The sequence below is a fragment of the Phyllopteryx taeniolatus genome, chromosome 7, assembly GCF_024500385.1.
Source record: "Phyllopteryx taeniolatus isolate TA_2022b chromosome 7, UOR_Ptae_1.2, whole genome shotgun sequence".
NCBI classification, from domain to species: domain Eukaryota; kingdom Metazoa; phylum Chordata; class Actinopteri; order Syngnathiformes; family Syngnathidae; genus Phyllopteryx; species Phyllopteryx taeniolatus.
This window is the reverse complement of record NC_084508.1, coordinates 4,988,885-5,012,565: the sequence shown is the minus strand read 5'-3', so window position 1 is coordinate 5,012,565 and position 23,681 is coordinate 4,988,885. Positions and strand designations below refer to the sequence as shown.

General features: G+C 47.9%; 2 protein-coding genes and 1 long non-coding RNA gene across 5 annotated transcripts; 2 read left to right on the top strand and 1 right to left on the bottom strand.

Moving 5' to 3' along the window:
• The first annotated feature begins 36 nt into the window (after window positions 1-36).
• On the top strand, window positions 37-10,602 carry sgta (small glutamine rich tetratricopeptide repeat co-chaperone alpha). Its single transcript, XM_061780415.1, has 12 exons — window positions 37-293; window positions 844-974; window positions 1,042-1,154; window positions 2,822-2,900; window positions 2,967-3,066; window positions 4,329-4,433; window positions 5,866-6,001; window positions 6,069-6,131; window positions 7,917-7,954; window positions 8,025-8,147; window positions 8,266-8,389; window positions 10,145-10,602. Exons 2-11 carry the CDS (start codon window positions 875-877, stop codon window positions 8,375-8,377), a joined length of 969 nt encoding a protein of 322 aa, XP_061636399.1. The 5' UTR covers window positions 37-293; window positions 844-874; the 3' UTR covers window positions 8,378-8,389; window positions 10,145-10,602.
• On the bottom strand, window positions 4,866-5,858 carry LOC133481271 (uncharacterized). Its single transcript, XR_009789504.1, has 3 exons — window positions 5,590-5,858; window positions 5,104-5,166; window positions 4,866-4,962 (listed from the first exon to the last, which is right to left on the bottom strand). It is a non-coding gene; the product is annotated as an uncharacterized LOC133481271 (long non-coding RNA).
• Window positions 10,603-12,064: 1,462 nt separating the features above from the next.
• On the top strand, window positions 12,065-23,023 carry slc1a8a (solute carrier family 1 member 8a). 3 transcript variants are annotated; one of them, XM_061780414.1, is made up of 11 exons: window positions 12,070-12,404; window positions 15,750-15,829; window positions 16,242-16,457; window positions 16,961-17,003; window positions 17,073-17,280; window positions 17,802-17,901; window positions 18,015-18,248; window positions 19,060-19,254; window positions 19,343-19,477; window positions 19,835-19,937; window positions 20,504-23,023. In XM_061780414.1, the coding sequence occupies exons 1-11, from the start codon at window positions 12,153-12,155 to the stop codon at window positions 20,633-20,635; spliced, it is 1,698 nt and encodes a 565-aa protein (XP_061636398.1). In that variant the 5' UTR covers window positions 12,070-12,152; the 3' UTR covers window positions 20,636-23,023. The 3 variants fall into 3 exon arrangements, with proteins under 3 accessions (XP_061636397.1, XP_061636398.1, XP_061636396.1); XM_061780413.1 differs by having other exon boundaries at window positions 12,065-12,404; window positions 16,961-17,280; XM_061780412.1 differs by having other exon boundaries at window positions 12,270-15,829.
• Window positions 23,024-23,681: the final 658 nt, after the last annotated feature.

Sequence of the window (23,681 nt, the reverse complement as noted above, 5' to 3'; positions counted from 1 at the left end):
GGGGCGCCACCTGTCGTCTTGGAGTATTCATGGCGCAGCGATATTTCAAACACGATCGATTCGTGATTGATTAGCCGAGCAAACGTTTTCAAATACTCCAAAGTATACGGAAGTAATGGAAACACCGCCTCAAAACGCTTTGGGATTCACGAAGACGCCAAAGTGGTACTTTGTGACGTCATAACAACGCGCCGGTAAGCTTTTGCTGGGTTCGCTTTTGCCGAGCGAGCGGAAGGAGCACCAACAACAAAGTCAACATTTGTCTCACCGCGGCTGAAACACTCAGACATTTGGTAAGACAACAAATGGTCAACTTTCATATTGAACTCGGCTGGCGTCAATTTGACCGCGTCGATGCGCCGCATAAGAGCAATTAGCTTCTTAGCAGGTAGCTTCGCGCGTGGCCTTGCTCGTGTGGACATGGTCATATTTGTAGATAGGTGTGTAAAAGCATTATCAAACAGATATTTCGGAAACGATTCCACTGGTATACGTAGCATTTTCCTTTTACAAATATGTAGAAAGTTAATAGTAATGTGAAGTCTTTCTAATTAATTAATTACAGACGTTGCGCGAAAAGGTCAATATCGGGATAACAAAAAAAAAAAACCAACACAAAATAATCTGAAGGCCTCCTTTTAGTCAAATAATAGAGTGAACGTATTATTTTTCGAAATTTTGTATGTGTGCTCTTTTTTTCTTAATGCATTGTCAAGGTATCAGCAGATCCTTAAAGTCAAAGACTCTGACTCGGGTGCAAAAAAAAAAAAAAGCGATTGCCAGCACGTTTCTTTTTGTTGCGGTGCAAGCTGTCAAAGTCAACGCTGAGTGCTTGTCTCACAGTAATCACACAGCGGTGTCCACCTCCGCCGCCATGACCGACCACAAGCGTCTCGCCTTCTCCATCATCCGCTTCCTCCACCAGCAGCTCCAGTCCGGGAATCTGTCGTCGGGAGCGCAGGAGAGCCTGGAAGGTGAGCCGCGCTTCGCAGTTCCCGAACCGTGCCGCCGTCCTTCCTCCTCAAGCGTGTTCCTCCGCAGTGGCGGTCCAATGTCTGGAGACGGCCTTCGAAGTGTCCACGGACGACCAGAGCCTCGCCGTACCGCTGACGTTACCCGAGATCTTCGCTTCTGCCGCCGCCGACGACGACAAGGTAGCAGGGACGCGAGACCTCGCCCCCTCAACCCCCTCATTTCTATTTCACCAGCAACTTATTGGCAACGTGACGAAATGCTGAGTGTGGCTGGATTGGCCACTTCCAACGTGTGGCCCTAGATGGCACTAAAAATCGCATCGTAGTGAATCGGGTGTAACCCTTTCGCTAGTCGGCTGACAAGTTTCAATTCCGAATACCTCCAATCATCTTGTACTGGCTGAAATTCCCGCGCCTTTTCCGAATGAGCGCAACCTTTCAAATGGCGGCACGTGCCCTAAAAACTCCAGAAGAAGCCTTTACGGATGAAAGGTGAAACCTCTTCAACGTGCAAGAAAAGTTTTTGTGGATTTAACTGTCAATGTTAAAACACTCAAGGAATTTGTCGTCTCCTTCCTCATACTAGAGCCAAAAAAAAAAAGACACTGTAAGAAAATGTACATTTACAACATAAAGACAAATCTACAAAGCCGAACCCGATTAGACTGGCCCGTCGCATAAAAATGCCAAGTTGGCGACTCACCCCCGCACATTGAGCCGCGGGATGTGTGGATGCTGTGAACGGTGAGCTTGTGCAGGCGTTTGGTGTGGCACGTGCGGTTTATTGTACTTTATCCCATCTAGTAAACAAATAAAAAGATGGGAGTGACGCGAGAGTCAAGAGGACGTGGGTGAGAATGAAAGCCAGAGTGGATATTTGAAAAGAGGCTCGCTCTCTCCCATTCATGGGAACGTACTGCTCGCATACAATTTGGCCACAAGCTTTGCCATTTCATTGGAAATGATCAACATGGTTACGTGTTCTTGCGAAACACAACATTGGATACTTTACAATGTATTCGTATGGCTTGGGGTTGGCACGGCGGCCATTCTTTGTCTCGCTCGATGAAAACCCGGCAATGTATCTTTAGCGGGTGCGAAATTTCACGTGTGTTTTGATTGGCTATAATCTGTGACGTTGCGACGCCGTGCAAAACCGGCGGCCGACTGACGGGCCGCTCGTGACTGCGTCCGTCCGGGAGAGCTGGAGCCTGCATTCGTCGTTACTCCTTGTACTATTCCCAAATAAAGACGCCTTTGTCCTACAAATGAAAAATCCAATTTTCTGGTTGCAGTTTTTTTGTGTCACACCACCAGACAAGACAGCTGATGCCTTTTGGCTGGCGTGCTTCCGCAACCGCTTCTCCTTCCAGAAAAAAAGCTGTTGCCAAACACTTCTTTGTAGTTTCCAATGGCTTACTTGAACCAGGATCCCTCGCCGCATCGTTGTCGTGGTCTGTTTTGTGCCGGTGTAAATCCACGCTAATAAACATCTGCTTCTACTAGGCTAGCTAGTTAGCTTAGGGGCTAGTAAGCAGTAGCGCTCTTCAGTGTTGAATGAATTTTGCAAAACTTGATTCATTTCGTCTGCCGCGAACATCCGTCCGGCTCTTCGGGCACGACTGTAGGGCGCCTCGTTCCACGGAGATTATTGTCTCAGGGCAGACTCCGGGTCCGTGACCCATGTGATCGGCTACAGCTGCGCATATTCCTGCGCACTAGTCAGTCGGGTCGGGCCGCATCGGTCGGTGTGCGGCAGCCTTAAGAATGGCGTGGAAGCCACGCACGACGGGGATTTCTGAGTGAAATGTTGAAGAAACTGCTGTTTTTTTTCTCTTGTGTTGCAGTCGCAGGTGAACAACAACGCCACGAAGAACGGCGTCAGCGAGGAGGAGAGGGCCGAGGCCGAGAGACTCAAGACGGACGGTAACGTGGCCGTGCGGCCCGCGCGTTGTCTGCTCGGCTCACTTGACTTGACTCTCTGCCGCGCAGGTAACGATCACATGAAGGTGGAGAACTACGCCGCCGCCGTGGAGTTTTATTCCAAAGCCATCGGCATCAACCCGCAGAACGCCGTCTACTACTGCAACAGGTCAGCGTGCCGCCACGCTGTGTTGGATCTACTTTCTCTCTCTTTTGGGAAGCTGTGGATCAGTGGGTAGAGCGGGTTGTCCAGTGACCAAAGGGTCGCCGGTTGGAATCCCAGCGCCCACTGTCCGCATGTCAAGAGAGTCCTTGGGCAAGACACTGAACCTTAATTTGCTCCCAGTGGGCCTGGCAGCGCCTTGCGTGGCAGCCGTCGCCCATTAGTGTGTGAATGTGTGTGTAAATGGGCGAATGTGAGGCTTTGTAAAGCGCTTCGGGCACTCTGATGGTGGAGATCGAGCGCAGGCCATTTACCATTTAAATCTGGCACAGCCGTCGATGGCTCCTTTTTCTTTTTTTTCTTTTTTTTTCCTACGCTTCCAAAGTATCCGTGGTATGTCCTCCTTCACCGGAGAGCGCATATTTATTTTTTTCTGCACAAACTTGATGGAGCTCTCAGTGTAGTCACAACACAGAAGCGATGCGCAGTAAGTCAAAATGGCGGAGGAATTGACCAAAAGCATTGCAGCGCTTGTCAGAATAAAAAAAAAAAAAAAAAAAAAAGTACATTCGATGGTTTGGTTCAAATCCGAAAATTCTTTTGTTGTTGTTGTTTTTAACTGAATTGACTTGAATTACAAACCACTGGTTCCGTGCGCTTGTCTCCCCGTCCGTCCAAGGTTTCCATTTGGATAACTTCAAAACTCTATTCTTGTTCCAGCAATAATCATGATATGCTCTTAATAACAAAACTGTCCATTGAGAAATTCTGTCACCCATTTGACAGTATTATTTTATTTTCATATTTATAGTGTTAGAAATTGGACACTGCCTATTAAAGGTGGTTCCTCACCTTGAGTTTAAAAATGATCATCTTATCGACGTCACTAGCGAAGATGTCAGCCTACCTCTGTGCTCCCGAGCCAGCGGAGGCAACCAATCAGAGGAAAGGGGGCGGATACAAAAAGTGGCTGAAACAGGAGGGGCCTTTTGTGGACACTGGGATGACAAAACCGAGGTTTGTTTTTTGGGGAATGAAATTGATACTTTTATACGAAGTCCGTGTGTTAGACAGTCACTCTTTGGAGGTCGAAATAGACAAAATACAGGACCTTGAATTGCAGCATTTTTATTTTGGCTTCTCCGTGTTAAAAGTGGCAAAATGCGCCCCTGTACATGTTGCGTGTGACTGACGTCAATTTCTGTGGCAAATCGATATGCTCCTAACGGTGCCACGCGTGCTCTCGTGCGCTGTTGTGTCGTGTGCAGGGCGGCGGCGCTGAGCAAGCTGGGTAATTACGCGGGGGCGGTGCAGGACTGCGAGCAGGCCATCGGCATCGACCCCAACTACAGCAAAGCTTACGGCAGGATGGGGTGAGGAGCCGCGTCACTCAACGGCACAAATTTTGAGGATGGCGACCCCAAGTGGACAGAAGTCATAACCTGCACCTTACATGTAGATACTGATTGTTGGCACGAAGCCTTCAAATGGATCTAAATAAGACAATACATTTCGTCTGTTGCAGGGAATGTAACTTGATCGATACCAGGGTCCAGAGTGGTGGTCCTGTCAGAACCTGTATTGGACCTGCATCTTTAGGATAAAATAGGATAAAATATTCTGTTTTACTTAAGCCCCTTTAAGAAATTAGGATGATTGCATTGATGGCGATGACTGTACTAACCTCACTCACATCAAAGCATTGCAATTGCACAAATTCATAATAATGCTTAAAAGAATGAATTAATAACAATTAAATCAAATATGTACTTCGAATATGTACTGACATTCCAACAGTGCTTTACCTCGGGTCTTGGTGTTGTGCACACCAGCCATAATTAGGGCTGCTGCGATCAGGGTTTTCGCCGCCGATTCCGGTACCGATAAATCTGTGATTGAGATCTGCCGATTTGAGTATTTATGGTGAGTGCAATTGGCTGCATAATTGTGTCCAAAATAATAAATGCAATTATTTTTGTCAATATTGTATTGGCGATTATTCTTCATGTTTTATTGCACTACTGTTCAACAAAGAATATGTACCAGTTTTCACAATTGGAGGGTCCCAGTCCTCTCGGGAGTCCCCTCTGGAACAATCGTGCTGGCCTAAAGATCGAGACACAACAAACTATGGATATACACATATATTGAAGTTTTACTGACATGACATCCTGTGCAGAAGGATTGACTAAGCCGGACAATTGATCTAATGTTCATCATTAAGAGATATTGACATCATGCACACTCAAGCTATTGCCAAGACAACCTGAGCTATGTGGTAACAAATGATCTCTTGTAGCGATACACGTTTAGTCATATTGCAAGATTGCACTTTTTTTCTCATTCTGTGCAGGCCTAATACACACTCTGGAATGGAATTACTGATTGTTGTGCTTGCTGATGGGATGGGCCACGTACAGACAACTGAATAAGCTAGTTATTCCGTAGCAGAGTCAGCGCAAAGACAGAAACAGCCGAAAAGAACGTTATCAGTAAGCGGGTTGACAAATATAGGAAACAATCGCTCACAAATTGACTTGGTGTGTCATTTGGGCCGCTTCAGTTAAACACGAAGCCGCTAGCCTTCCGGCGAGCGAGCGAGCGATCGAACGATGCGGAGAGATCTTGAAGAATAGAACGTATGGGAATCGGCCGAAAGACAAAAATCCAGATCGGTCGGGCCCTGCTTCCGTCGTTCGTCGTTGCCGCACGGGCAGCGTCCTGCTTCTGTTACGGCTCTGATTCAATTGTGAAGGCAGAATATTTTTTCGTTACGTGTCCACCGTGTGTGTGTGTCACATGCAGGCTGGCGTTGGCGAGTCTCAACAAGCACACGGAGGCGGTGACATTCTACAAGAAAGCTCTGGAACTTGACCCGGACAACGACACCTACAAGGCCAACCTGAAGGTCGCCGAGGACAAGATGGACGCCACCAGCCCCGTAAACATGACGCACTCTCGCGCTGCGTGTTTGTACCCGTGTACAAGTGTCTGTATGTGTTTGTCAGACGGCGGGAATGGGCGGCGTGGACCTGGCTGGACTGCTCAGTAATCCTGGTTTCATGAACATGGTGAGACCACATCAGCGATCATTTTCTACGGTTTTCTGCGTACTATAGGTGAAAATGAGTCTGTCACTTGCTTTACGTTTGACACCCATGCGCTTTATTCGTTGAACCCCTTGAACACGACAAGATCAGACTTCCGTGTGTTTGTGTTTTAATATTTAGGGCTGGGACATTACAAATTCATTACCTAAAAATTCAATTAAAAGCTCCTTTTAATCGCATTTTGTGTTCCAAACCATACTAAAATGGTTTTAAGCGAGCGAGACACACCCGGCCGCCGCCAAGTCAAGCAAATACAGTATATAAAAGTGTACAGTGTAGAAGTATCAAATGTGCTGTGGTACAGTATTTATCAGTTATAATGCAACTGTGGATGAAACGGCAAAGCTTGCACTAATCGTCGGCAAAATGTGCGCGAGCGGTGAACGCCGCGCCGGTTACGTTGAAGTGATTGAATTGGAGCGCAGGACCATCCTCTCAAAACAGCCTGCTCTTTTATTTGAAACTTGCTTTGGTTTACTGCAAAACTGAACTGCGCAAATATGCACTCTTAAACCCTCTGGTGGCTGGAGTGGACCGTAATTTCTCGTCTATAATGCGCATTCCCCCCCCCGCCCCCAAAATTGTCAAATGTCAATAGTGCGCCTTATACATAGGTACAGGGGAAAATGTAAAAAGAAAAAAACTGTCACATTTTATAAATGTATGCCGCCATCTCGAGGTTATAAAAAAAAGTGTACACTCATTCCAATATTCCAGCGCCATCTAGAGGTTATGAAGAAGGTGTACACTTTCATTCTGATATGCCACCGCCACCTAGAGGTTATGAAAAAGGTGTAGCCTACACCTGGAATAAAATATTATATTAGAAAATCATAAAAAATATATATTTCAATTGCAAAAACCACTGCTTAACTGAAACGTGAAGTGCAAAATACCAAAGTTCAATTCAGTTACTTATTTTTTTCCTGTCAAAGAGCATTTGCTTTCTCCGCTTGTGCGCTGGCAATGCAACTGGGGAGTTGGTTTATTTGCTGTTTGTGCTGTGCGCGTCTTGTCCTCTCATTTTTCACAGTTTGAAGAAATATGACAGAGTATTGTTATATTGCCTGTTTGTATGTGTTTACACAACGTTTGTGTACCAATATTCATTATTTTGCTAGCTAAGTGCCGTGAGTTCGATGGTAATTTCCGTTAGCTCATCCATGTTGTTTTTCATTGGTTGTCTTAGCTTTGAGCTAGCATTTTTTTTTCTGAACAAAAACGAAGAAAGAAACCAAGTCTGTGATGTATTTGAACATCCAATGAGTGTACTTATTTTGTCACGCATGTCCCGTGTTATAGAGTAAACCTCGGCTGGAGTGTCGAACCACTTAACCAAGCGACATTCACTCTTAGTCCTTGCCACTATGTTAGCACTTCAGCAAGCGGTTGTTGTGATCACGTGGGCACTGCACGCCGTCTGGGCGCTGCTGGATAGAAGTTCTGGAGCGGCGCATGGAACGGACCGCTTGTACAAGAGTGGTCAAATCGGAGATTTGAGAGCCAGTTCCATCCGATCTGATACTCATGTTTTTGCTGACATCGGACCAATATCCGATAGTTCCATAGTTTTACGCTGTAGTGGTAGAAATGGGACTAAGTTATTATAACCTAGTGGCCCGATTTGCAAACGTTTCGGTTTTCAGACGGGTTCACGGAATGAATTGAATTGGTAACCGGAGATTCCAATGTACTGTTAAAACAATAATAATTATAACTATACTAATCTTGTTTTTTTTTTTGCAGGCCTCGTCACTGATGACAAACCCTCAGGTCCAGCAAATGTGAGTGTGAGTGTGTGCGTGCGCGTGCCTTTTCCCTACCTGCCCTGATGGGCGTGTCGCTGTGCGCCAGGATGTCAGGAATGATGTCGGGAGCGTATGGCGAGATGGCTGGCACAGGCGCTGGTGGAGGAGCAGGAGGAGGCGGAGTCCCAGGAGCTGCGCAGGGCGGAGATTTATCAGGACTCATCCAAGCGTACGTGCACCAACACATTTGATTGACACCTGTCACTCCTTATTACAAAACGCAATTCCAATGAAGTTGGGGCCTTGTGATGCTAACCAGTGTATGTGTGTGTGGGGGGGGGGTGTAGAGGTCAGCAGTTTGCTCAGCAGATGCAACAGCAAAATCCAGAACTCATCGAGCAGCTGAGGAGTCAAATACGCAATCGCACGCCGAGCGCCGGGAATGAGGAGCAGCCGTGACGCCCTTGTCTGGTAAATCCGCCCACTGGACGCCTTCAAACATACCACAACAACAAAAAATGCTTCTAGCCAGAGGGGGGAGGAAGTCTCACATGTGTCAGAAGGAAGTCTTAAGTCTTAACTGTAGAGTTGCAACAACTATTTTCATCATGAAATAGTGTTCATTTCTGGTGTATAATACACTCTGGAGTGTAATATGCACTCCCGAGATCGACCCCCAAAACCAGATCTTCCCTTCGACCTATGTATAATACGCAGCAGGGATTTGCTGCTATGCTACGTATTTTGGGAGGTTTTTCGAACAAATGTTGTGCTCCGTGTGCATGCGCTGACGTTGGTGTCGCCTGCTCACCATTTCTTCTCCCGTTCTCAGATTAGCAAAGAACAACATTTAAATAGCGCTGTTGGAAATAGTACAGTCTTACTGGGTAGGAACGTTTCGTTGGATTTACGTACGTGTGTGTACTTTAGACTTGCGCAGCTTTAAGACACTCGGCTCAATTTTGTTCCAACAATCACAGCTGTACTACATGAAGATTGAACGGAGAATAGAAAGCTTTATTGTCATTGGAGGGTGGCGATACAAGAAATTTGGGTTATGAAATTTGCACCTCGGGGAGTACCGGCACTAGTGGAGGCACGAGACCAAAATTCCGACTCCCGTACTGTATTTGCGGAAAGTACCTCAATGCCGGTACTGAAACCACAAAACTCCAAAGCATCAGGAAAAGCAATGGAATGAAAACTGACAGAACGACTTCAAATACTTTATTTTTATTCATTCAAAATATTGATGATCTTGAAAAATAATGGAATAAAGCAATTGGCCCATTCTTAAGTCACTTTCTAAAAATGGATTCGAGCAATACCTACATTAGCTCAATATTATATTGCAATACGGGGACAGTGTTGGGAAAGTTCATTTTCTACCTGAACTACTTCAAAGTTGAGTTAAGAATTCTAAAAAGGAACTAGTTCAAATGTTTGAGTCGGTTCACCGGTCCAAAAAACGAACTGGTTCATAGTATTATTTTTTTTTTTCATTTTGTTTTTTTTTTGGGCCTCTCTCTCTCAATATGTTGCTTACGTGCTATTACGGGCCAAATGCTGGCATTTCATTTCTCCAATGGTTGCCAGGCATTCAGTCCACACTAGTAGCCAGCTGCAGCTTTCACCCTACAATCTCAAAAACTTGAATGGTGTTTTTTCAAAGGTGCTATTAAAACAAAAACAGGACTTTTGTCCTTAACGTGCGAACAGAAACGCGCAACACCGTACGACAGGAACGACGGTGAAAGGACATTGATACCTTTGCATTCCTCGCAGCTCGCAGCTGACCGACCATATTAAGAAAATCATTTATCTACTCTTGCATTACAAAACAAAATCAATTCCATATCACAGTGTGATCGTACAGTGTTTTAACTAAAGCTTTCCGATCCGAATAAATTTCCAAGTAATCTATTTTTGTAATTATGTACTGTATTACAAAAGAAACCACGATCTCCCATTTACGCAGTGTCCCTGAACGCACCTCGCGCGCTCATGCTGCCCGCCTAGTTCTATTCTGAAGTGCGAAATTGGAAATGCAGCAGCAGATGTGGCATCTTTGAATCTTTTGAATCCATTTTAATATTGCACTCGATGCGCTACGTTCCATACAGTCCGCCACACCTGCGATGTGACTGTTGCGCGCACACATCTCCGCTACTATTTGATGATGATGACGATGATGACGATGATGACTATGTGTGTGGTGTTTTGCAGGCAGCACACATTTGAGCGGAGGAGCCAGCCAGCGACTTTTTCTTTGACTTCGGGACGATTGTTGTGGCTGGAAGGACCGGAAGGAAGTTTAATTGGTCACCCAACAATTCCTGCACGAGAGGAGCCTCCACGCCGCCGCCGGTCACGCCCCTTGAAGAACAACACCCCGGCCCCACCCGCACCTTTTTGCCGTCCTCCCAAAACGACGCCGCGGATGCGCGCTGAGGCGAACGATGGAGGCTCCGATCTGTTTTGAACAATTAAAAGATTTTGTCTCTGCTGCTCGCTCAACATGAATTGCTAACAAGTTGTCATCAATGAAGACAAAGTTCAATAGTTTCCATGTATTGAGCTGACTTGCTATTTAAAATAAAAATAAGACTGACATGTTTTCATGATGCAGTTGTGCTCAACATTCACCTCTAGAAGAAGAAATAAATGGAAACGTACCAAACTTTTATCATCGGGATCTTTGAATTGGAGTTCCAAAGTCATTTAACAAAGAAAATTGTATTCGCTATTGTAATTTCAAATGAAAACTGCACACGTAGCAATTTTGCCAGCCCTCCTCAATCATTTTTTTGTTGGAAAAGTTTTTTTTTTTTGCAATTTGTTCAAGATCTTCAACATTTGCAGGGTTCTTTTCCCCACTGGCAGATTTCAGCTTCCCCCAAACATTTCCAATTGGATTGAGATCGCGACGCATTGCTCTGCGATTGGCTGGCGACCAGTTCGAGGTGACGTCATATTTGACACAGTGCCCCCCAGTGTTCTGACCGAGATACCACAGTTGGATAAAATTGTACCTTCACAACATGACAAACATGAATGCCTTATGTTTTGGATACTCACAAGAAATACCACGTTCACACTGAAATGTATTTTTATTTTTGTTTGAAATGTTTGTAGACAAAAAAAAAATGCAGTTTGCTGCTACAATGTGCATTTACGAAAAAATACTTTGGATTATCGCAAAGAGGAAACCATTTGGTCGTTAATTATTAAGTGACTGTCTCATTTTCTCTTCTGCATTCATAATTGCTCTTTAACCAAGCAAAATACATTTTATCCTTATATGAGCTTATTCCGATAGAATTGTCAGTAGAATACTCGATTACGACTGGATGCCAATTCTTATTTGTGACAGGTCTGTTTAATGTTACTTCAGAAATAAAGTGAGAAAAAGTAAGTCATAGCATAGCATTCCTAGAAATTCATAGAATAGTGAGGGAAAGCGGCACAGAAAATGGAAGGATGGATAACCGAAAACCCTGAAGGGGCAATAAACCGAGCGCCCCCTTGAGGATTGCCCTTGAAGGTGCAAAAACTTATAACGGTTCAGCACATTTGTTGATCAAATTTGTTTGGATGAATAAGAATTGGAGGATTTTTTTAAATATATTATATATTATATAAATGCAGTATATGATATATTAATATATAAATAAGATATACATATTAATCAAAAAATACATATATATTAAAATATATTTTTATTTTGTTGGTGTAAGGACTCGAAACTCCAAGTGTAGGACTTGGCTCGGGACTTGAGGGCAAAGATTTGCGACTCGACTCGGGACTTTCGTGACTCGCCTCGGGATTTGAGGCCAAAGACTCGAGACTTCCTCGTGACTTGACTCGTTCCCTCCGCTACGTGCTGCTAAAAAGCGAAGCGTGGAGAGTCTCTCGCCGAAACGCACGGGCGCGCATTCAATGAACGGGAGGGGGGGTGGATCGTTGCCAACAGCCTGGCAAGATTTTTCCTCGGCAATTTCCGTCTCTCTCATCCCTTCTGCGTCGACAATTGCGCCATTTTCTTTGAAGTCTCCCGAGCCCGAGTTGACCTCTGAACCCGGTCGGCCCAGGGTCCGCAGAAGAAAGAAGAAGAGCGTGAGCGCGGTACCTGAGGCTAAGCCTCTTAGCCTCGCTAAATCCGCCGAGTTAATCCCGCTCCTCCTGCAGGAGAAGCCGCCGAGCTCCCGCTTCCCGTTGTCCCGTTTCTTCCGTCATGGACGAGCTTCTGCTGGCCGGCGGCGGCGAGGAGGACGCTCGCTCCGAACGCTCGTCCTGCGCGGCCGGAGACGGAGGAGGAATGGCGGCGCGCCTCGATTCCTTCGTCCGCGCCGCCGCGAGCCGGGACGTCCGCCGGGCGCTGCGGAACTTCGCCAAGAGGAACGGCCTCCTGACGCTGTCGGCGATGGCCGCGCTGACCGGCTGCACGCTGGGCTTCGTGCTAAGGGGCACGCAGCTCTCCACGCAGGTACCGGCCGCAATTGGCCCGTCGAGCCGAAAGCCGCGTTGAATCTTTCGCTACTTTTTGCACAACTGAAATCCTTTGTGACAGTCGCCACACAGATCTCTCTCGCCCACTATTTATCAAATATAAGCTCCGGAAATTCCAGGATTTAGTTGATTTGAAAATAACGCAGAAAAATATCCTACCAAAAAATAGTTCTTAATAGCACAGAAGTTCTTAAAGTAGCTGACGTTAGGAACAACCTAAATGAGCAAAATAGGCAAGCTCAATTATTACATTTTAAAAAGTGAACTCAATCCAGGCTATTGAATAATTCTGAAGACGGTGAAAAATCATCTCGATTTATTTGGATAGAGAGGCGCAAAGGGAAATGTATTTTCCTGTCCAAAAAAAAAAGGGGCAGAAAATGAGATTTATTCTTCCCTCTGCTCATTTCCATTCCAATTTTGTTTACACGGAAGCATACGTTTGTTTTTTGATGTCATGGAAAATATTCCCGTTTTGATCCGTAGACGGAGACATGCGGGTCGTCCAGTGACCGAAGGGTCGCCGGTTCGAATCCCAGCTCCGGCTGTCCGGGTGTCCACGTGTCCTTGGGCAAGACACTGAACCCTGACTTGCTCCCAGCGGGCCTGGCAGTAGTCGCCCATTAGTGGGCGAGTGGGCGAGCGGGAGGCTTTGTAAAGCGCTTTGGGCACCGCATAGTGTCGATAAAGCGCTATAGAAGCGCCATGTAGGCGGAGCAATAAATGAGGACGTTCCTCCTCGTAATCACCTTCACATTTTGACATGAACGAATTGTGAGCCTTCGAACTGGAAGCGGCCACTGAGCGTCATCAGCAGGTCGCAACTGGGAGAGTCACAGAAAGTTGCACATTTCGGAAATGTTCGCGGGTCAAACAGCCGCTGTGATTTTGAAAGTACTGAAGCATTAGCGCTTGACGCCGGGTCAAATCCTCGGCCCAGCGAATTTTAGGCTCATCCGGAAATGTGCCCTAAAAGGTCGTAGTGGCTGAAGTTTGAATTTCTTCCGCCGCGCTCGGAAGGAACAAAGTTTCGGTAGAAGGGCGAGAAAGATTTTGTATCCTTTTACAAAACACCAAGAACGACCTCGTGTGCATGAGAACCGATGCGGTCGACGGTTTACAGCAAATACGGAAAAGGCTCAAAAGCTCAAGTCGGGTATTTGGAATAGAAAAATATACTTCTGATGAAGATCTCGGAATTATTTTCACGACTATTTGATACGAAAACCCGGTTAAATGTCTCAACTCTGTAGATTGAACATACATAACAAAGTACATGGATATAATATTTGAGCTGTTTTTTTTTTTTTTCCCCTCAGGTTCACATTTATGCTTCGGGTCGGATTGAAACCCGAGCCCAGGGGTCGCTGACCTTTTTTTTATCTCTCTGTGTAAAAACTGTATGTCGTGCGCCGCATTTATGAACTCAATGAAGTGCGATAGAGAATCCTATTTTATTTTCTGCACTTCAAAAAAGCTTACTTTCAAATCAAATCGTCGGCTCATCATCAAAAGTTCCATCGCCCCGAGGTCGCCTGCACGACCGCTAAACGGCGCGTCTCTCGCTCAGTGCCGCATTCACTTGCCCGTGGTGCGTTGGAAATCCCGCCTCTCTATAAACGTCACAACACGAGATCGGCCTCCCCGAGACGTTTAACGAAGCTGGGAAATACGGGCTTTTCGGCCGGTCGACACGCCTTCCTCGGGCCCGCGTCGGTGCCGCGCGTTTGCCGACTGGGAAAGCGCCATAACGGATGGATGGATGAAATACTCGATTTATTTTCCATCGTCACCGAGGGCCACAGCAGAAGGACGAAAGAGCCACACGTGGCTCTGGCAGCCTGGGTTGCAGACCCCCGGCCTCCGGGATCCGAATGGTATATTTGCATTACAGTTAGCTCGTTGCTAACATGCCAATTAAATCCCAACCATTGTACCTGTTTCCGCAGCAACAAGCTAGTTAGTTTGCTGTGTGCTGGAGTAAGCTAGGATTCAGACAGGAAGTGCTAATGTGTTGTTGTTGTTGTTGTTGTTGTCGTTGTTGCCAGGTGAGTCGGCGACATGAAATGGTTAGTCCGCTTTAAGTGGATTAAAACTGCAGCGCTGGCTCACGTGCGGGCTAAACTAACAGGAAGAAGCCGCCTCCACCTTTTATTGAACCCAAAATATTCTTGAATGAGGGGGGGGGGGGGGGGCATATATTGTCAATAAGCGCCCCCCACCCCAAACATTCATGTAATGACTGAATAACAATGTACACGTCAGGTCGGCCAAACAACAAGTGAAAGAACAATGAATGTGTTCGGGACTGTCAAAACAAATGTGGTGACACGACGTCCTACTTCCTGTCAGCGGCGAGATTAACGAGAGGCGGGTAAATGGGGGCAGAGGGCGGAGCCTAATCCCACCCGTTCCATCTGCTTCCTGTCGCGTGCCACCTAACTGTGTCATCCGCTTCCTGTTTCCTCTCATCATTACGACGGCGTAACACGTTTGTAAGGAGAGAGGCGCTATTTTGCAAATTTGTTCACAATTGAAAAACATTCCCACGTGTGTTCGTAAACACGTGTGATTGTTTTGCTTAGACTTCAGTAAAGGGTGACAATCCCAGCTATCTGCGGGCGAGAGGCGGGGTACACCCTGAACCGGTCGCCGGCCAATCGCAGGGGACGTAGAAACCATTCGCACCGACGGGCAATTTAGAGTCTTCAATTAACCGAGCACGCCTGCGGGAGGAAAGCGGCGTGCCCGGAGAAACGCCACGTGTCGTTCCGCATTTGCGCGAGGGCGGCATTTCATCAGCAAGCCGGCAAAATGCACAAACGTGCCAAGGGGTCGGGCGGGCGACACGGCCAAACACGCACGCACACCCCCTCACGCACACTCCCAAAACCTTTGCGGGCAATCTTTGTAACAGCACTAAGTAATGCTGCTAACACCTTTTAGCGCACTGCAGCTTTGCTTACCTTTCGGTTTTGAAATGAATGCGTTCAAGTGGTTGGTGCGTTGGAACTTGGTCAAGTCCAGCGGATCGCGTCATTGGCTGAGAAATGATGTCAGTCAGCACAAGTGCAGAAGTTCTCACACACACACACACACACCTTACACGCACACACGCACATTCTATCTGCCCTTCCTCGCATCCTTCCATCCCATGTGTGTGCGTGTGTGCGTGCAGATTGCCGTGATTGTTAACTGTGACGTTTGCCAGGTGGGCAGACGCAAAGTGTCTGTACGCCAACGTCGAAAAGTGTCCCTTTCGAGTGCTTTCCGGAAGGTGAGCACGCAAGCGTCGTTCAACTTTGAAATGTTTGAAACGCAGGCCAAGATCTACTTCTCGTTCCCGGGGGAGCTCCTCATGAGGATGCTGAAGATGCTCATCCTGCCGCTCATCACGTCCAGGTCGGCCTCGGCGCGCCGTCGGGGCTCCTCCCCTTCGTCGCCATCCCGCGCTAATGTGCGTTTGTGTGCGCGTGTGGTCATGTGTGGTGTGTTTGTGTGTGCTGTGCACATTTGTGTGTACGTGTGTCTTTGCTTTTGAATGTGTGTGTGTGTTTTGTGTCTGTGTTTGCGTGTACGTGTGTTTGTATGTGTGTGTGTTGGTGCATGCATGCGCGTGTGTGTTTGTATGTGCCCGTGTGTTGCGTGATTACGTGTTCTTGTGTTTTGTGTGTGTTGCGTGCCTGTGTGTGTGCACGGAGGCATGTTTTGCATTCGTGCGTGTGTGTTTTGCGTGCGTGCGTGCGTGTGTGTTTTGCGTGTGTGCGTGTGTGTGTTTTGTCTGTGTGCGTGTGTGTATTTTGCGTGCACGCAGCTTGATGTCGGGCCTGTCGTCGATGGAGTCTCGCGCGTGCTGCCGCATGGGCGTGCTAACGGTGACGTACTACCTGTGGACGACGTTCATGGCGGTGGTGGTGGGCATCGTGCTCGTGCTCATCATCAAGCCCGGCGTGGGCACCGACATGGAGAACGACCGGCTGGGCGGCGGGCCCGTCGTGACCTCGGCCGACGCCCTCCTCGACCTCATCAGGTCGGGTCTGCAAACTCCTCCCCTTGTTTTGTTGTCACGCTCACAGTGTTCTTAGCTCTGCCTCTGTTCGAACGTAAACTTTGACCTTTTCCTACCATTGTCAACACGTTAATTAGGTTCGTTAGCAGATGCTAGCATGCTAACAACACATGGCGACTGCCTTCACACGCTCACACACATAAATACATGCGCACACATCACACAAAAACTTATACCGATGATTCTGGTTCTGATTCTGACACGCAGACACACTAACACAAAAACATACTTGCACACACACGCTCTCTCTCCCGTGAATCCAATTAGCTGCTCGGCTAACAGTTATATTTTTAGTGCCAGCTTAGCTTCTAGTGCCGATGATCTCCACAGCCGCGCACGTTGGCGCCACGCTCTTGTGCCGCGTGCAGGCCGGGCACGCCCCTTATGGACTTTTGAACCGTGACATCACAGATGAACACACGTTCATTGAGCCCTCACGTGACCACACGCTGCTCCGCCCACAGGAACATGGTCCCGTCCAATCTGATCGAAGCGACGTTCCAGCAGGTAGCCGTCGCCGCCCGGCCGCTCGCCTATTTGCGCTTGCCGTTCTCACGCTTCCCGTTTCGTGTTCAGTACAAGACGGACCTGGTGCAAGTCCTGAAGGTGCCCACCCGGACGGTGACCCCCAACTTTGTGTACGTGGTGCCCGGGGAGAGCGATGGAAAAGGACGAACCGTTTTGCTGGAGTTGACGCCGGCGCCCGAGGTGACGTACAAGACCAGCCCGGGAAGCAGCCAACAGATGAATGTGCTCGGCATCGTCATCTTCTCGGCTACCATGGGTGAGTCTCAACGTGGGCACGCAAGAGGAACTTCTAACCCAGCACCAGCACTTCTACCATCTCACTAGAACCTTCTACTCCATCGGTAGAACTCTTCCCACTTCTCTACAACTCCTACTACGTCTCGAGAAGTTCTACTAAGTCTCTACAACTTTTATTATGTCTCAAACCTTTACAACATCTCTACAACTACATCTCTAGAACGTTTTGTTTTTATTGAGCATTTTTTAAATCAACAGCTGTCAACAATAACAGAAAACCAAGAAACTGACACAATACAAAAAAATCCATCTAGCAAAAAGGAAAAAACATTTCACAGATTTTCTGGTTCAAAATAGTATAAACAGTTCTTATGTCTCTAGAACTTTTACCGCGTCTGTAAAACTTCTACTATGTCCCTAGGACTTGTACCATGTCTTCAAGACAAATACTTTAAATCTGTATTTTAGACCTTGTACTCTATCTGTAGAAGTGTGTGTGTGTGTGTGTGTGTGTGTGTGTGTGTGTGTGCGAGATCACAGGCCTGTTGCTGGGCAGGATGGGCGAGCGCGGCGCGCCATTAGTCAACGTGTGCCAGTGCATCAATGAGTGCGTCATGAAGATCATCAACGCTGCCGTGTGGTGAGCGAAAATATTGTTTGTGGGTTGGGTCAACGGTCCGGCGCTATTTGCTAACAGATGCTAGCAACGTGGCGACAGGAGAAACGACATGATGTCGGTTTGTGTGTTTTCAGGTACTTCCCGTTCGGGATCATCTTCCTGGTGGCTGGGAAGATCCTGGACATGCAGGACCCGAGCACTTTGGGCGGGAAGTTGGGCTGGTACGGCATTACCGTCCTGGCCGGCCTCTTCGTGCACGGTCTGGTGCTCCTGCCGCTCTTCTACTTCTTGCTGACCAGGAAGAACCCGTTCCCATTCATCCGCGGCCTGCTGCAGGCCTTGGTCATCGCCCTGGCTACCTCGTCCAGGTCAGTTGGAAGGAAAGGTTCTGCTCCGCGACTAGTTTGGTTGCCGTTGGCTCCAAACATTCAATCGCAACAGCGCAGACGTTACGGCCAATCCAAACGCCAACCGACTCAAAGTTAAAGGGAAACTCACCCCAAGTGTCTCTGGCGATTGCCAGTCATCCAGGTCATGGTAAACCACAAAGGTTGAACCAAGGCAACCGGAATGTTCTTGTTTGTTTCACCTTTAATCCAAAAGGCTTCTTTTGTTCTTCAAAACTTCAAAAGAGACAGAGTACAAGGTCAAAAAACATACTGAAAGTACTAAGACCTGTCTGAAGAAGTCTGAGAGATGTTGAAGTTCTAGAGACAGTAAAAGCAGTACAAAAATGTAGTAGCTTACTGTGGAGTGAATGAATAATGTGTGAAATTGTAATGCGTCTTTGAGTATCATGAAAAGGGTTATGTAAGTGGAATGCATTATTATTAATATTATTAGTAGTAGTCGTAGTCGTAGTAGTAGAGGCTCTAGAGACGTAGTAAAAGCTCTGGAGACGTGGTCGAAGTTCTAGAGGGGAGGTAAGGGAATAAGAGTAAACTTTGGAGTCGGGTCATTACTGTACGGGCGTCGCAGGGACTCGAGACGCCATCAGGTCGCCTACTCGTCTCAAGGCCGGTTGGATAGACCCTTAAACGGCGACCGTGGCTCTCCTTGCCCGCGTGCTGGGGCATTACGCTACCTTGATCGATCCGGTCGCCGACCATCACTCGTTACCGGACGTCGCCCGATGCCCGTCGGTCTTTGCGTCTGTGACTGCGTTGTGTGCACGTGCAGCTCGGCCACGCTGCCCATCACCATGAAGTGTCTCCTGGAGAAGTGCCACGTGGACCGCCAGATCGCCCGCTTCGTGCTGCCCGTGGGCGCCACCATCAACATGGACGGCACGGCCCTCTACGAGGCCGTGGCCGCCATCTTTATCGCCCAGGTCAACGACTACGAGCTGGACTTCGGGCAGCTGGTCACCATCAGGTAAGCGCGACGACAAACGGGCCGGTTTCCGCGGCGACCGCCCACTTGACCGTGTGTGTGTGTGTGTGTGTATGTGTACGCGCGCCAGCATCACCGCCACGGCCGCCAGCATCGGCGCGGCCGGCATCCCTCAGGCGGGCCTGGTTACCATGGTGATCGTGCTCACCTCCGTGGGACTTCCCCCTAATGACATCACGCTCATCGTGGCCATCGATTGGATCCTGTAGGTCATCGCTGTGTGTGCTTGCTCAAGTGCGTGTGTGCTTGTGTGTGTCTTTGTGTGTGTTTTGTTGTGCGTGTATTGCTTGTGCATGTGTGTGGTCATATGATGTGTGCTTGTGAGTGTGCACGTGTGCGTGCGCAAATGTGTGGACTTGTGCGATTTGTGTGCGCGTGTTTATGTGTGTTTCTTTCTGCACGTGTGGGCTTGTGCATGTGTTTGTGTGTGCGTGTTCACGTATCCTGAGATTGGCTCGTGGTGGTCACATGTTGTGAACGGGTTGTCATCTAGTGATGTGACGTGCGTGCGCGCGCGTGTGTGTGTGTGTGTGTGTGTGTGTGTGTGTGTGTGCATGCGCAGGGACCGGTTTCGCACGATGATCAACGTGCTGGGCGATGCCTTGGCCGCGGGCATCATCGCGCACCTGTGTCGCAAGGACTTCCCCCTCAGCGGTGAGGGAAAGGTAAGCAAGCACTCACGCCGACACGCTAAGCGCACGCGTGATGCCAACACAGTAAGCACACACATGATGCGTGATGGTTATGGCGAGCCCACGCGGGCTTGCTAACGGGTAGAACATTTGCAGTAGGTTTGCATAAATTTTACAATCAATTTCCAGAAGGTTTCCGGTAAATTTCCAGAAAGTTTCTGATAAATTTCTAGAACGTTCCCTGTAAATTCCAAGGTTTCCGGTAAGTTTCCAGAAGGTTTCCGGTACATTTCCCGAAAGTTTTCGGTAGATTTCCAGAAAGGGTCCTGATGGAAAATTTCACACCTCCCATAACGTTTTTCACAAACAAAATTCAGGTCTTCGGTTTTGGATGGCCACCCAAACCAATTTGGATGCCCCCGTACCTCCCTCCCATACACAAGGTGGATGCCTGGAGCCACCGAACGGCCCCGGCCCCCTTTTGCACACCACCGACGTACGATCCGAATGTCCCGTCCCGGAGTTTACACAGCTGGGAATTTTGCAAGCGTAAGAGGGCAACAGCACACGCTAACAACGCTCGCTCTTTTTCCCGGCAGGCGGTCCCGTCGTACGGCACGCACGAGCGCCGCGGGGGCGAGCGCGCCGCCGACGTGCCCATGACCCACGTGCACACGCACAAAGATGGCGACGCGGCACACACAGTCTACTACAACATCTGCCAAGTGTGAGCCGCCGCTAACCGGCTAGCTGCCGGCGCTGTTACCACGGCGAAGAGTCGCTAAGGAAGTTCGGACTGCCGCCGTTTTTTTGACTCTGCTCCACATGACCTTCACACGACCTCCATGTGGCCTAAGTGATCTTTGTGTGTGTGCGTGTGAGACAGCATGCTGGCATGCGTCTCTGGCTTCCTGCCAAGTTCTCGTCTTTTACTTCCTGTTTTCTGTTTGAACGTCACCACGGCAACAACGCAGCTAACAAGCCAACCCTCACTTGACTTTGATGTCACTTGGATTATTTGTGTGAATGCGAGAGTGAAGGAGAGCAAAAGTGAGAGTTGGTGTGTGCATGTGTGTGTTTGGAAATACAGGTAGTACAACCCCAATTCTAAAGAAGGTGGGACGTTGTGTTAAACATAAATATAAACAGAGTACAATGATTCGCAAATCATGCTCAACCTATATTTAATTGAATACACTACAAAGACGAGATATTTCATGTTCAAACTGATCGACTTGATTGTTTTGAGCAAATAATCATCAACTTGGAATTTGATGGCTGCAACACGTTCCCAAAAAGACTGAGAAAGTTGAGGAATGCTCATCCAACACGTGTTTGGAACATCCCACAGGTGAACAGGCTCATTGGGAACAGGTGGGGGCCGTGATTGCTTCCCTCAATTGCTCAGTCATTCACAAGCAAAGATGGGGCGAGGTTTGTGAACAAGTGCAGGGGAAAATAGTCGAACAGTTTAAGGACAATGTTCCTCAATGTACAATTGCGAGGAATTTAGTGATTTCATCATCTACAGTTCATAATGTCAAAAGGTTCAGAGAATCTGGACATGCATGGAAGCGGCAAGGCCGAAAACTGACATTGAAAGCCCGTGACCTTCGATCCATTAGGCGGCACTGCATCAAAAACCGACGTCAATGTGTAAAGGATATCAGGAACACTTCAGAAAACCAATGTCAGCAAATACAGTTTGGGGCTGTTCCGCATTTCAAATTGTTTTTGGAAATTGTGGCATTTGTGTCCTCCGGGCCAAAGAGGAAAAGAACCATCCGGACTGTCATGGACGCAAAGTTCAAAAGCCGGCATCTGTGATGGTATGGGGCTGTGTTAGTGCCAATGGCATGGGGAACTTACACATCTGTGAAGGCACCATTCATGCTGAAAGGTTTTGGAGAAACATATGCTGCCATCCAAGCAACGTCTTTTTCACGGACGCCCCTGCTTATTTCAGCAAGACGATGCCAAACCACATTCTGCACGTGTTACAACAGCGTGACTTCGTAATAAAAGAGTGCGGGTACTAGACTGGCCTGCCTGCAGTCCCATTGAAAATGCGTGGCGCGTTATGAAGCGTAAAATACGACAACGGAGACCCCGGAGTGTTGAACAGCTGAAGCTGTACATCGAGCAAGAATGGGAAAGAATTCCACCTACAAAGCTTCAACAATGAGTGTCCTCAGTTCCCAAACGTTTATTGAATGCTGTTCAAAGAAAAGGTGATGTAACACAGAGGTAAACACGACCCTGTCCCAGCTTTTTTGGAACGTGTTGCAGCCATCAAATTCTAAGTTCATGTTCCATCCATCCATCCATCCATTTTCTGAGCCGCTTCTCCTCACTAGCGTCACGGGCGTGCTGGAGCCTATCCCAGCTATCATCTGGCAGGAGGCGGGGTACACCCTGAACTGGTTGCCAGCCAATCGCAGGGCACATACAAACAAACAACCATTCGCACGCACATCCACACCTACGGGCAATTTAGACTCTCCAGTTAATGCATGTTTTTGGGATGTGGGAGGAAACCGGAGTGCCCGGAGAAAACCCACGCAGGCGGGGCCGGGGATTGAACCCCGCTCCTCAGAACTGTGAGGCTGACGCTCTAAGCAGTCGTCTACCGTGCCGCCTAAGTTAATGATTATTTGCTAAAAACAATCAAGTGGATCAGTTTGAACATGAAATAATATGGGTTTTCTCTGGTTTCCTCCCACATCCCCAAAACATGCCTGAATTGGAGACTCTAAATTGCCTGTAGGTGTGACTGTGAGTGCGGATGGTTGTTTGTTTGTTTGTTTGTATGTGCCCTGCGATTGGCTGGCAACCGGTTCAGGGTGTACCCCGCCTCCTGGCCGATGACAGCTGGGATAGGCTCCGGCACGCCCGCGACCCGCGTGAGGAGAAGCGGCTCAGAAAATGGATGGATGTATTCTGTTTTTATTTATGTTTAACACAACGTCCCAACTTCATTGGAACTGGGGTTGTAATTCTGCCTTAAATTTCGTGTCTTTCGACTGCCAAGTTTCAACTGATGCTCCCTTTTTATATTTTTTTATGGATTACTGTGAAAATAATCATGATGTGTGAAATTAAAACTCTGTACAAAACTACATCTTTGTATGACTTCGTCACAAGACTTAGCATCACAACTGTTAGCTGCTAGCTTAGCAGCCCGACCGTTAGCTGCTAGCTCTCACTGTTAACGCTGAGGCTGCGTCCCAAAACCAACCCCTCGTCTGCTTTCACATCTGTCTTTTGTGGCGGGAAACTGCGGCATTTTGAGACTGTCGGCAGTTGTACGTTTCTCGCCGTTTCCCCCCAAAACGAATAACCGACGTGCAGGTTCCGTGGCTGTCTTAGTCGTTTCCGTTATCAACAAAAACAGCTCGGACGTTAAAGTTAGCTTATCGGCAAAACTTGCGCTCAGTCTGGCGAGCTGATGACATCACTTATAGTTGTAGTTAGTTTTGCAAACGTAAAATGTTTGACTGTTTTTTTTTTTTTTTTTAAACATTTGGGTTTGTATTTGATTTTGTTCATGAAAATGTTTTTTCAATCTTATATAGTTCATTTTCGTTTACTATAATAACCTCGGCCGTGACGCGTCGCGAGTTTGGGGGCGTCATCCGTGGTGCACGCGTTGCGAGTTGCCGCCGTCGGCAGTCACAGCCGGATAAAAACAATGTCTCCCCCTCCTCTTCCTCGACCGCCATGCGAGTGGCTGACGGACCTCCGCCTTGTACTCGATCTGCTCTCGGATTGGCGTGG

Coding starts and splice junctions, on each gene's coding strand:
- sgta (XM_061780415.1), top strand. CDS start 875: ATGACCGACCACAAGCGTCTCGCCTTCTCCATCATCCGCTTCCTCCAC. Junction 3,067..4,328: donor GCCGTCTACTACTGCAACAG/GTCAGCGTGCCG, acceptor TGTCGTGTGCAG/GGCGGCGGCGCTGAGCAAGC. Junction 6,132..7,916: donor ATCCTGGTTTCATGAACATG/GTGAGACCACAT, acceptor TTTTTTTTGCAG/GCCTCGTCACTGATGACAAA.
- slc1a8a (XM_061780412.1), top strand. CDS start 15,354: ATGCTGCTAACACCTTTTAGCGCACTGCAGCTTTGCTTACCTTTCGGT. Junction 15,830..16,241: donor CTGCCGCTCATCACGTCCAG/GTCGGCCTCGGC, acceptor GCGTGCACGCAG/CTTGATGTCGGGCCTGTCGT. Junction 17,004..17,072: donor TCGAAGCGACGTTCCAGCAG/GTAGCCGTCGCC, acceptor TTTCGTGTTCAG/TACAAGACGGACCTGGTGCA.